General features: G+C 40.5%; 1 protein-coding gene across 2 annotated transcripts in view; it reads right to left on the reverse strand.

Moving 5' to 3' along the window:
* The window catches only part of SEC23B (SEC23 homolog B, COPII coat complex component), a 56,565-nt gene that overhangs the window by 28,737 nt on the left and 13,558 nt on the right, over positions 1-14,270 (reverse strand). For both annotated transcript variants that reach the window (XM_066234666.1, XM_066234665.1), the window contains exons 10-13: positions 7,100-7,223; positions 5,797-5,877; positions 1,392-1,481; positions 925-1,031 (exon numbers count right to left, since the gene is read on the reverse strand). In XM_066234666.1, coding sequence (XP_066090763.1) covers positions 925-1,031; positions 1,392-1,481; positions 5,797-5,877; positions 7,100-7,223 — 402 coding nt within the window. The remainder of the gene's footprint in view (positions 1-924; positions 1,032-1,391; positions 1,482-5,796; positions 5,878-7,099; positions 7,224-14,270) is intronic.

Here is a 14,270-nt window from a genome sequence, read left to right on the forward strand (position 1 = left end):
ATAAAAGATATCTTTGACACACTCCTGAGGAAAGCATAAGGAGACACACGTGCACAGAATGGACACACGGTATATAACTCTAGAGAAATGGGACTGTGACATTAAATGCCAGCACAGTAATAGCACTTTAGGTTCTGGGGAGGGTGGGAGAAGAGACCTCTTCTTCTTTTTTCTTTTTTTTTTTAAATAACTATGCTTGTAAATAAACCACGTTAAGCCTAAATTTACTTTGTTGCAGTTGTTTTAGGGTTTTCTTTTCTTTTTTTTACAGGGAGAGAGAGAGAGAGAGAGAGAGAGAGAGAGAGAGGGAGAGAGAGACAGGGACAGACAGACAGGAGAGAGATGAGAAGCATCAATCAGCAGTCCCTCGCTGCGACACCTTAGTTGTTCATTGATTGCTCTCCCACACGTGCCTTGACCGTGGGGCTACAGCAGACCAAGTAACCCCTTGCTCACCAGCAAGCTTGGTGAGCTTTGCTCAAACCAGTTGAGCCTGCGCTCAAGCTGGCGACCTCGGGGTCTCAAACCTGGGTCCTCTCATCCCAATCCAACGCTCTATCCATTGCGCCACCGCCTGATCAGGCAGAAGAGACCTATTCTTTATATACCTTTGTGCTGCTTGAATCTTTTATAAGGAGAATGTATTTAAGGTTACTTATATAATAAATAAAATAATAAAAATTAACTTTGAATGAACTGATTCCTACTGAAAGATGATTCCTTTAGGCAAGTGCTGTCAGCCTAACTGGGTTAGCCCACAATGCCCCTCCTCCTTCCCCTCCTCCTCCTCCAATTGAATGAGCCAGTGAAAACTGGTGAGAAACAGTTAATGAATTACAGAGATAAACTAATAATGTTAAACTGCCTCTTCATTGGGCAAAACATCAGTCGGCAGAGCAACAGAAAGGAAACCGGGCTGCTCACTTTCTGGCAATGGTGGTCACACGAATGCGCCTCTGCGTGCTGGAGTGTTGATACTGCGTGACAAACTGGACGGCACCTCGGCTTCCCTGGGGGATGGGGGCGTTGTGCTGCAGGGCGAGAGGCCAGACACAGTAGACACAGTGTTACTGCTACAGGCTTGGCTCAGACAGGCAGAGCCCACTGTGCTCTTCCTGAAATGACTGATATTAAGACCACACAATTCACTGTATATAAAACTTTTCCCTTGGGGGGAAAAAAAGAACCATATTGAAATAAATACTGATATCACGTTAATGATATGCAAGCTGAAGGGTCTGGAGATGAAACACACTGATGACTGCAATCTACACTGAAATGCATCAAAAATAAACAAAGCAAATACAGTAATTGCTAATTATGAAAAATAAGTTGTGATTGTGGAGAAAGAAACCAGAGGCCACCAGTCTTGTAAAAATCAGAGAACACACCTGATTGACTACTTCAAAGTAGATGCCAAGTGTAGATGTGGGATCCAGGCCACAGATTTTCCACTGACTCGTGCCAGCAACACCAAGCTCCTAGAGGTGAGAAGAGGAATAAAAACAAAAAGCTACTCCTGTTGTCAAATGCTGATGAAAAGCAGATGCTGAGATGTATAGGACACTTAGAATATCTCATTCCAAATGAAAATTTAACTGAAAAAAGTACAATTATGGATTAGAATATGGTTTACCACTTACATTTACAGTACTTTAAACTTTTTATACCAGCACTCTGATCAATTTCCATTTCACCACCAAGATATATCTGTCTATTTACATGTACAAACACTCATACATACACATGTGGTACATAACACTAAAGTCAAATGAAAGAATCCAATCAGAGTTGGGAAGAATCGTAGAAAAGAAAAATGAGTTGCTTAGCTTGCAAGTTTTATGTACATCACTACTAGATGAAAGAGTTACAGAATGCTAGCTATTAAATATCAATTTTTAGTCTAAATCCTTTGTGAAAAAGCAACATATAAATTCTTGGTAAGAGAACTGAGGCTACCCTGGCCGGCTGGCTCAGTGGTAGAGTGTCACGTTGGCCCAGCATATGGAAATCCCAAGTTCGATTCCTGGTCTGGGCACACAGGAAAAGCAACCACCTGCTTCTCTATCCCCTCCCCCCCTTTCTCTCTCTCTCTCACGTCCCCTCCAGCAGCCATGGCTTGAATGGTTCAAGCAAAGTTGGCCCCAGGCACTGAGGAAGGCTCCATGGTCTTGCTTCAGTCACTAAAATAGCTCCGTTGCTGAACAATGGAGCAACGGCCCTAGATGGGCAGAGCATTGCCCTGTATGGGGCTTGCCTGAGTGGATCCTGGTCGGTTGGGGCAAATGCAGGAATCTGTCTCTGCCTCCTCGCTTCTCATTTTATAAAAATAAAAAAAAAATAAAAAAAAGAAAGAGAGAACTGCAGCTTTTAGCCCTGGTCTGGTAGCTAAGTTGGTTATAGCGCTGTCCCCATATACCAAGGTTGAGAGTTTGATCACCGGTCAGGGCCCATATAAGAATCAACCAATGAATGCATATATAAGTGAAACAAATAAATTGATATTTCTCTCTCTCTTTCTAAAGTCAACAAATAAAAATTTTAAAATAAGTAAAATAAAACGAGGCCACTTTTTATGGACCAGCTGAATGGCTCCCAGTGATAAATATGAGGTTCACTAAAATGTAAAAGCAGGCCTGTTTTAAGCATGCCATTTAGAAGAAAAGGCTGCAGGGTTCAAAAACACCTAGAATCAACTACCGAGATCACTAGACTCTGAAACATACATTCTATCATTCTAGAGATAGTATTACATGTTTTAACATACCTCATCAAAACGAGAAATACCATTTTATAAAGTAATGTGATTATGCACTGAGATTCATAATATTACTTTCTTTCCTTGCAACAAAAATTTAATAGGCATTTCTCTCAGCTGTGTTTCTGAAAAGCCATCAAGCCAGGATACAGAAATTTCTGGGGTGCTGGTATTTGGAGTTGCTGGTTCAAGGGCAAATTCAGGAGATTTGGGAACAGTGGAGCAAGTGTGTAAGGGGTGATGGAAACTGAAGCACCTAGGGCGTCACATTCTGAGCCCCCAGAGAGAGGGCCATTTTCTGGGTACCTTCCTGTTGAGGAAGTTAAACTGAAAAGAGGTAATGTTCTGTCCACAGAGCTGAGGGTGGAGTTCACGGAGATTAGAACACAGCTAAAAGGTTGTCAGAGGGAATGTGTCAAGTGAGGTTAGGGGTCCTGGATGGGGGAGCCCCAGGGTGCTCAGCTTCATGCTGAGGTCCCCCCAGCTCAACTGGATTCTAATGCACTGTCCCTCTGAAACCCTCCCTGCACACCCCTCGGGGCCCTGCCCACCCTGCATAGGTACCTCTTCCTCCTGTGTGTTGGGCTATCATTTCCTCCACCCAACCCCATATCTCTTCCAGAGGTCTCATAGGATCCACCAGCACTGTTGAAGTTTTTCATCTCTTTCCTGTAATTCCTAGAGGTCTAGGATGCAGCTGAAGGCTGTGAATAGGATCATCCACCATCTTGATCCAATCTTGACACTGCTTGCTACTTTCTAAAAGTTCCTCAAGTACTCTGGTCCCTCGATGGCATGCTCTCTCAATTTCCAACCTGCTGCCCTGCAGGATACTTTAAACATATCTTTGCTGTTATTTCAGTAGAATCTTGAGTGTCCTCAAGTAGGAACTTGAGTTCATCACCTCTCCTGAAAGATTTCTAGAGTGAACCTGGGCTGCAGCAGAGGGCAGGTGGAGCGGACTAGTCATGTGAGCAGAGATTGAGGGTTGTGGCTCTGGGGAGAGAGCAGAGAAGCCACCAGGACCCCTGTGCTGAGTCCCTCTGGCACATACAGACACCATCTTTCTTGGGTGGAGCACTCCTCTCCGTGATATTATTTCCAGGTTATTCTGAATCCACCGAAACTGTCAACTGTGAGGTGCGCAGAGCTGATATCAGTCTGGTCTCTATAAAGCCCTGTCTGGAGCCTATGTACCTGGCCACAGAACCAGCAATCTCAGAGCGAAGGGTCCAGAGGGGAGAGGGAATAATCGTAAGTGAAATTACACAGCAGCTCTAAGAGAGCTAAGCAAGCCTATGACATGGATGAATTAATGGGTACTGACCTTCCCTTTTAGTGGCCTTTTATAAAAGAAGCAGGTAGCATCTGCTGAAAGAGCCAAGCCAGAAAAAACAGCCAAGAAGTAAAAGAAGCTCGCGTGCCCTCCTTTCCCTGCTGAACCCTTATCCTGAATCTGTCCACACCTACCAACTCAATTTTTAATAAAATTCTTAAAGTTTCAAATGAGGAGATCAAGGAGTTCAGAGTATGCCACCTCAAAATATGCCACTCTCACATAAGCAGTATTTTGAGCTGAAAGCAATTAAAAAAAAAAAGTAGACACAAGAAAAACTCTATGCCCTCCCCTCTCTACCAGGAAGAGCAGAATGATTTTTAATCACCAGAAGTGGCACTAGAGGAATCTACGGAACAACCTTGCTGAAATAACTTTACCTTCCATTCATTTTCCCCATACACTTACTTTTCCACAAGCTGACACCCTAGATGCTCAAAGTCCCTTTGCTCTGTCTTGTCCTTGTTCTATAAACTTATTGTTCTTTTGTTAAGATGCTATGTAGTCCAAGTTCTAACTAGTCCTTTGAGTTCCTCATCAGTGTGTTGTGTGTGATGTGTACACGTGGTGCACACATTAATGAACTGGTTTTCTCTTATTCATCAGTCGTGTCAATCTAATCTGCAGAGCCCCGCCGATGAACCTAAGATAGGTAGAAGAAAAAACATTTTTTCCTCTCCTACAATTCCAAGGCCCAGCATGGCCAAAAACCCTGCAGAACTCCAAACGTACATTTTCTCAATAATACACAAATTCCTTACGTAAGCATTTATCCAGTTTTTACCAGAGGAACTATAAAGACAGAATGGAAATAACCATTTTATAATCTCCAATGAAATACACTGATTCAAGTACAATCAATGGACACTGAAACCACAGGGTGAAACGCTATTGGAAAACAAGATATCCATACCGTGCTACAATCTCTTTCAACCAATTTCTTGCTAATGGCAAAGGGAAAAGGTGCTCCTATAAAGAGAAGACGTGGGACAGCGACTGCTTACCCTGTGCTGAACAGAATGCTTCGTGGCTCGTTGGCACAGCGATCCAAGCATGGGTCATGGGGTCACAGGGACCTAGACTCCAGCTTCTTTATATTAATTCTAACTCTGAGCAAGATATTTAACCTCTCTGAGCCTCAATTTCTTCCTCTTTGGTCAGATGGACAGACAGAGATGAAACCACCTCTCAGAGGTGGTCATCTTTAGCCCTTCTCCCTTACCACACACATACAAACCAGTAACAATGCAAGGTCATCAAGCCTGATTAGAAATTTTTGCCTTTTTTTTTTTTAAAGCAACAACAGAGAGACAGAGAGTGAAAGAGAGACAGACAGGAAGAGAGAGATGAGAAGCATCAACTTATAGTTGCGGCACCTTAGTTGTTCATTGATTGCTTCTCTTACATGCCTTGAGCGGGGGCTCTAGCCACGCCAGTGATCCCTTACTTAAGCCAGCAACCATGGGGTCATGTGTATGATCCCAAGCTCAAGCCGGCAACCCCACACTCAAGCTGGTGAGCCTACACTCAAGCCAGATGAACCTGTACTCAAGCCAGCAACCACAGGACTTTCAACCTGGTTCCTCAGTGTCCCAGGCTGACACTATTCACTGTGTGATCGCCTAGTCAGGCAATTTTAACATTTCTAATGGGTTGATCCCAGGGCACAGGAGGTGAGGGTGATGGAGGAAGTTTTCCTTACATTTTCTGACACACATGGTCCCTTCACATTCAGAGATACACAAGGACCAATGGCTCCTGCAATCTTCAGTTCCCGAGAGGTCTAAAACAGAGTTAAATATGAGTGTAAAGTTAGAAATCACTGAGAACCACACTGCTCTCACAAAGGCAACAATCAGAGCCTACAGGACAAATGCAGCATTATCATTCCACCAAGAGAAAACCCCACATGGATTGCAGTATGCAAATGCTCTTACAAGCTTTTCCAGGGCCACCGTGGTCTCATGAACTTCAGTAAAAGACCTCCCTTAGAAATTGCATTATCTTTGCTCCAAAGTTGATGCAGCATTTCCAACTTCCTCAACTTTGAAATTATTGTACACATAAAAGGTAGCAATTCTACTAACAATATTACATTCTTTCCTAATTCCATGTACACAGTCATAATTATTCACAATTTCTTAATCAGTAAATACACTGTTTTGTATTACTTTAAAAATAATTCATGGCTTCCAACATAATGACAAGGTTAACAAACAGACTCAAGACTTTTTAACTTGAATAACTTGAATTTACTTCATCTTAAAAAAAAAACCCTCACACATTTGAGAATGTTGTCTGAAGTTTAACCAAGATGATTTAACAATCATTTTCAACTCTCAAAGTACTAATTCCAAACGTATGTTCTGACAGCCCCTTTTATTGTTTTCTTAGTGTTTAGAATCAAGTATGCTGGGCTATCAGTTCCTACATGGAAAAACAAAACCCGAACGCAGGGTCGCACTGTTTTAGAGCACTCCGGCTGCACTTCAGGCCTGTGTGTGCAGCCACCCACTCCTACAGCTGGGAGAATGCTCCAGGCCACGTGGCTGCCTGTGCCCAACCCCCCACCCTTTCGAGGCTGCTGGCGCAGAGCAGAACCTACAGCACAGCAGATAATTCTTTGGTTAGAACATAAATAAATACTCAGACCATCTCAAGAATTAAAGGGACAGAATGAACACACTTTTTTGCAAACCTCTTAATTTCCCTGCATCTGGCAGGTCGAGGTTTCCACAAGTCTGAATACTAAATAAGTAAGAACACTATTCTTCCTTTAAAGTTTATACAATTTTGCCTGACCTGTGGTGGCGCAGTGGATAAAGCATCGACCTGGAAATGCTGAGGTCGCCGGTTTGAAACCCTGGGCTTGCCTGGTTAAGGCACATATGGGAGTTGATGCTTCCAGCTCCTCCTCCCTTCTCTCTCTCTCTGTCTCTCTCTCCTCTGTCTCTCTCCTCTCTAAAAATGAGTAAAAAAAAAAAAGTTTATACAATTTTATGTACCTTTACTTCTAAAGTAGCACCAAATGCCATTCGGAAATCTCCATTAAAATCTTTACTAAAAATTCTTTGGAATGTCTGCTTGAAGAGAGATGTATTGAAAGAATCTCCCATCACCATGTAGCCTCTAGAAAAGAAAAAAAGTGATTATTTAGGATGTCTGAAAGCCATTCTGATGCTCCCTCAGTAGTTACAAACAATAATTTAAAAAGAAGGAAAAAAAATAAACCACATCCATAAAAGTGCTAACTAATTTAAGTGGAAACAGCAAGTTCAATTTGTACTTAGGAAAAACACTAATTTTAAAACATTAAAAACAGAACACTTTAAAACAGTTATGTACCTCTGTCACTGCGATAGTTATGAAGATGACACACTCTCCTAGAAATACACCAACACACACACAAAAATAAGTGCATGTAAAAACTGCTGAAATCCAAGGTCTGTAACAGAGCTAACTGTATTGTGCCTGGGAGTAGATAGATGAACAGTATCAACAGATTCCTTTGTACTATTTTTACAATTTGAGAATTTCCAATTATTTAAAAAGAAAAAGTATAAAACAAAACCCCAAATATCCAATCAATAAACTTCCTGCATGACAGGTGGTGGCACAGTGGATAGAGTGTCATGCCAAGGTCCCAGGTTCAAAACCCTGAGTTGTCGGCTTGAGCACAAGGGCACAGGCTTGAGTGTGGAATAACCATGATCCCATGGTCACTAGCTTGAGAAAGGGGTCACTGCCTCAGCCTGAGTCCCCCTCCCCCATCAGATCATGTATGAGAAGCAATCAATGAACAACTAAAGTGATACAACTATGAGTTGATGCTTCTCATCTCTCTTTCTGTGTGTATATGTTTCTCTCTATCTCTGTATCTCTCGCAAAAAAAAAAAAAATCAGCATTTCATGCATTTGGGCAGACGAGCACAGCTTGATGCAACCTATGCATCCAGCCATCATTCATTAATAGGGTCTCAGAATTGGGAAGAACACAAGATTATCTGTCCACTAGTTCAGAATCTAACTCCCCCACTGTCAGTGATTGCCATTTGGCCCCTAATATCCACCCTCCCCACGTTCCTTAGTCACAGGATCCACAGCTCCCTGGATCAAAGACTATTTTCCAGCCTGCCTTGCATGTGGCTGTGGACTGAGCTTTGCCGACTAAAGTGGCCTTTGTGATTTGAAGAAAGGGGGTGTTCATACAGGAAAGGGCCTGTACTTCTTCAATCCTCCCTCCTTCCTGTGGTTGGACATGGCTAGAGCCCAGTAACTGTCCTGAACGGGCCAGCATGGAAGCCTCAGCTCCTGATAATAATGAAATCAATCTACCTGCCCTGCTGCCTACCTCCAGTGAGAGGGAAAACAAATCTGTCTGGGGTTTTCTTTCACACTCACACAAAGCTAATACTGACTCACATCTGCCCTCTACCAAAACACCCACCAGGATCTCATCCAGATTAGACACCTCCAGCCTCGGGCACATAAGCCCTTCAGAAGCAATCCATTCCATGCATAGACAGTGCTGACTGCAAGAAAGGTCTTCCTTTATGCTGAGCAAAATTCCGTTTCCCAACAGCGTCCACCACTGGTTCCAGTTCTACCCTTTGGACATATACAGATCTGATTCCTTCTCCACAGAACAGGCCTGCAAGTGTTGAATATATGCTGCTCGCAAAAAGTAGGGGATATTTCAAAATGCATATGAATAAAATATCCCCCAATTTTTGTGAGCAATGTAGTTCTCACACCCCGTCTGCCTCAGCATCTTTTCTAGCTCCTTCATTCATTCTCCATACAACACAGTCTCAGGTGGTCCCTATCACTCTCACTGCTCCCCTCTGAACTTCTCCAGTTCATCTCCACACCCCTTCTGAACTGCAATGCTCAGAACGGAAGATGATATATTGGAGATACGGTGTGACAAGCACCAAGGAAATCAAGACTATAATCTCTTCTCTGAAGACAATTAGCTCCTATTACACAATCTAGGATCACTTTATCTTTGCTGGAAGTCATCCTAAACTGTTGGGTCGTTTCAGGTGAGTTATCAACTAAAACCTCTAAATTTTAATTTAGGACATGCCACTGCTAACACACTTCCTTGATACTCTATTTGTGCAAAGGGTGATGTGACCTAAACACTAAGTCATTCAGGAATCAAAGACTTCACTCAAACTCTGATGGAAGTGATGGATCCTCTCCACAGAAGAAATACACATACACATAAACTCTGGTGTACAAACTCAGGAATGGTCACTAACACACTAAAGCTTTCAGGTGAAAAACCACCACAAAAACACTTGACTTAAAAAAGGTAGCAACAGAGGAAAGAAGTATGGAACACAAACAAAAACAAATGATAGAAAAACAAAAGAGAAGAATCAAACTAGATACAAAACTAACAGAAAGCAATTTATAAAATGGCAGTAGGGAACCCACAAGTGTCAATAATTACACTAAATGTAAATGGATTAAACTTACCAATAAAAAGACACAGAGTAGCAGAATGGATTAAAAAAGAAAATCCAACTATATGCTGCCTACAAGAAACACATCTAAGCAACAAGGATAAAAACAAATTCAAAGTGAAAGGCTGGAAAACAATACTCCAAGCAAACAACACCCAAAAAAAAGCAGGCGTAGCAATACTCATATCTAATAATGCTGACTACAAGACAGAAAAAGTACTCAGAGACAAAAATGGTCATTTCATAATGATTAAGGGGAAGTTGAATCAAGAAGACATAACAATCCTTAATATATATGCACCAAACCAAGGAGCACCAAAATATATAAGACAGATACTTATTGACCTTAAAACAAAAACTAACAAAAATACAATCATACTTGGAGACCTCAATACACCGCTGACGGCTCTAGATCGGTCATACAAACAGAGAATCAATAAAGATATAGTGGCCTTAAACGAAATACTAGAACACCTGGATATGATAGACATCTACAGGACACTTCATCCCAAAGCGACAGAGTATACATTTTTCTCTAGTGTACATGGAACATTCTCAAGAACTGACCATATGTTGGGCCACAAAGACAATATCAGCAAATTTAGAAAAATTGAAATTGTACCAAGCATATTTTCTGATCATAAAGCCTTGAAACTAGAATTCAACTGCAAAAAAGAGGGGGAAAAACCCACAAAAATGTGGAAACTAAACAACATACTTCTAAAAAATGAATGGGTCAAAGAAGAAATAAGCGCAGAAATCAAAAGATATATACAGACAAATGAAAATGAAAATACGACATATCAGAATCTCTGGGATGCAGCAAAAGCAGTAATAAGAGGAAAGTTCATATCACTTCAGGCCTATATGAACAAACAAGAGAGAGCCCAAGTAAACCACTTAACTTCACACCTTAAGGAACTAGAAAAAGAAGAACAAAGACAACCCAAAACCAGCCGAAGAAAGGAGATAATAAAAATCAGAGCAGAAATAAATGAAATAGAGAACAGAAAAACTATAGAAAAAATCAATAAAACAAGGAGCTGGTTCTTTGAAAAGATCAACAAAATTGACAAACCCTTGGCAAGACTCACCAAGGAAAAAAGACACAGGACTCAAATAAATAAAATCCAAAATGAAAGAGGAGAGATCACCACAGATATCATAGATATACAAAGAATTATTGTAGAATACTATGAAAAATTATATGCCACCAAATACAACAATCTAGAAGAAATGGATAAATTCCTAGAACAATACAACCTTCCTAGTCTGAGTCATGAAGAAGCAGAAAGCCTAAACAGACCAATCAGCAGGGAGGAAATAGAAAAAACTATTAAAAATCTCCCCAAAAATAAAAGTCCAGGCCCAGACGGTTATACTAGTGAATTCTATCAAACATTCAAAGAAGACTTGGTTCCTATTCTACTCAAAGTCTTCCAAAAAATTGAAGAAGAAGCAATACTTCCAAACACATTTTATGAGGCCAACATAACCCTCATACCAAAACCTGGCAAGGATGGCACAAAGAAGGAAAACTACAGACCAATATCTCTAATGAATACAGATGCTAAAATACTAAACAAAATACTGGCAAACCGAATACAACAACATATTAAAAAAATAATACATCATGATCAAGTGGGATTCATCCCAGAATCTCAAGGATGGTTCAACATACGCAAAACGGTTAACGTAATACACCATATCAACAAAACAAAGAACAAAAACCACATGATCTTATCAATAGATGCAGAAAAGGCTTTTGATAAAATACAACACAATTTTATGTTTAAGACTCTCAACAAAATGGGTATAGAAGGAAAATATCTCAACATGATAAAGGCCATATATGATAAACCATCAGCCAACATCCTATTAAACGGCATAAAACTGAGGACTTTCTACCTTAAATCAGGAACAAGACAGGGTTGTCCACTCTCTCCACTCTTATTCAACGTGGTGCTAGAAGTTCTGGCCAGAGCAATCAGACAAGACAAAGAAATAAAAGGCATCCATATCGGAAAAGAAGAAGTAAAGCTATCACTTTTTGCTGATGATATGATCCTATACATCGAAAACCCGAAGGACTCCACAAAAAGATTATTAGAAACAATAAACCAATACAGTAAGGTCGCAGGATACAAAATTAACATACAAAAGTCCATAGCCTTTCTATATGCCAACAATGAAATATTAGAAAACGAACTCAAAAAAATAATCCCCTTCATGATTGCAACAAAAAAAATAAAATACCTAGGAATAAACATAACAAAGAACGTAAAGGACCTATATAATGAAAATTACAAAGCATTGTTAAGGGAAATCGAAAAAGATACAATGAGATGGAAAAATATTCCTTGTTCTTGGATAGGAAGAATAAATATAATCAAAATGGCCATATTACCCAAAGCAATATACAAATTTAATGCAATTCCCATCAAAATCCCTATGAGATTTTTTAAAGAAATGGAACAAAAAATCATCAGATTTATATGGAACTATAAAAAACCCCGAATAGCCAAAACAATCCTAAGGAAAAAGAATGAAGCTGGGGGCATTACAATACCTGACTTTAAACTATATTATAGGGCCACGATAATCAAAACAGCATGGTATTGGCAGAAAAATAGACACTCAGACCAATGGAACAGAATAGAAAGCCCAGAAATAAAACCACATATATATGGTCAAATAATCTTTGATAAAGGGGCCAACAACACACAATGGAGAAAAGAAAGCCTCTTCAACAAATGGTGTTGGGAAAACTGGAAAGCCACATGCAAAAGAATGAAACTCGACTACAGCCTGTCCCCGTGTACTAAAATTAATTCAAAATGGATCAAAGACCTAAATATAAGACCTGAAACAATAAAGTACATAGAAGAAGACATAGGTACTAAACTCATGGACCTGGGTTTTAAAGAACATTTTATGAACTTGACTCCAATGGCAAGAGAAGTGAAGGCAAAGATAAATGAATGGGACTACATCAGAATTAAAAGTTTTTGCTCAGCAAGAGAAACTGATATCAAAATAAACAGACAGCCAACTATATGGGAACTGATATTTTCAAACGACAGCTCAGATAAGGGCCTAATATCCAAAATTTACAAAGAACTCATAAAACTCAACAACAAACAAACAAACAATCCAATAAAAAAATGGGAAGAGGACATGAACAGACACTTCTCCCAGGAAGAGATACAAATGGCCAACAAATATATGAAAAGATGCTCAGCTTCATTAGTTATTAGAGAAATGCAAATCAAAACTACAATGAGATACCACCTCACTCCTGTTAGATTAGCTATTATCAACAAGACGGGTAATAGCAAATGTTGGAGAGGCTGTGGAGAAAAAGGAACCCTCATTCACTGTTGGTGGGACTGTAAAGTAGTACAACCATTATGGAGGAAAGTATGGTGGTTCCTCAAAAAACTGCAAATAGAACTACCTTATGACCCAGCAATCCCTCTACTGGGTATATACCCCAAAACCTCAGAAACATTGATACGTAAAGACACATGTAGCCCCATGTTCATTGCAGCACTGTTCACAGTGGCCAAGACATGGAAACAACCAAAAAGCCCTTCAATAGAAGACTGGATAAAGAAGATGTGGCACATATACACTATGGAATACTACTCAGCCATAAGAAATGATGACATCAGATCATTTACAGCAAAATGGTGGGATCTTGATAACATTATAAGGAGTGAAATAAGTAAATCAGAAAAAAACAAGAACTACATGATTCCATACATTGGTGGAACATAAAAATGAGACTAAGAGACATGGACAAGAGTGTGGTGGTTACCAAGGGTGGGGGGGGGAGGGAGGACATGGGAGGGAGGGAGGGAGAGAGTTAGGGGGCGGGGGAGGGGCACAGAGAACTAGATAGAGGGTGACGGAGGACAATCTGACTTTGGGCGAGGGGTTTGCAACATAATTTGATGACAAAATAACCTAGACATGTTTTCTTTGAATATATGTACCCTGATTTATTAATGTCATCCCATTACCATTAATAAAAATTTATTTAAAAAAAAAAAAAAAAGAAAATAATAAAAAAAAAAAATAAATAAATAAAGCTTTCAGGTGGATGTGCCAAGTCAAGAGCTTCTAGAGGGCACTTCATTACATGTGACTGACACAGCTCATGTCACCTAACAATTCTGCTGCTCGCCAAGACACCTTCAGATGAGCTGGGTTCTATCTCCCTCCCTCCCCGCTTCACTCAGTGAGGACCAGCAGCATCACCTGGGAGCTTGCTGGAAATGCAGAATCACAGGCCCATACACAGCTCTACACCCGTGCCTCTCAAAACTGTTCTGTGCATACAAATCACCTGGGGTCTTATTCAAATGCAGGTTTTGAGTCAGGAGGTCTAGGGTAAGGCTCAAGATGCTGTTTCTAACAAGCTCTCAGGTGGGCTGATGTGGCCTATGCTCAGCCACACTTGAATACTAAGGGTCCATACCAGTGGCTCTCAAATTCTACTCCTCAGTAGAATCAACTGGGGGAACCTTAAAAAATTCTAATGCCATTTTCTTCTATAGCTTGCTTCCCCTACCTCTGTGACTTTCTAAATACACCTCTTATTTAAAAGAAAAAAAAAAGCTGATGCCCAGGAGGCTACCCCCCCCACACACACACACACCCCAAAGCGAGAGAAGATTTTCAAGTTCTCCAGGTGACT

The sequence above is a fragment of the Saccopteryx bilineata genome, chromosome 6 (assembly GCF_036850765.1).
Source record: "Saccopteryx bilineata isolate mSacBil1 chromosome 6, mSacBil1_pri_phased_curated, whole genome shotgun sequence".
Classification (NCBI taxonomy): domain Eukaryota; kingdom Metazoa; phylum Chordata; class Mammalia; order Chiroptera; family Emballonuridae; genus Saccopteryx; species Saccopteryx bilineata.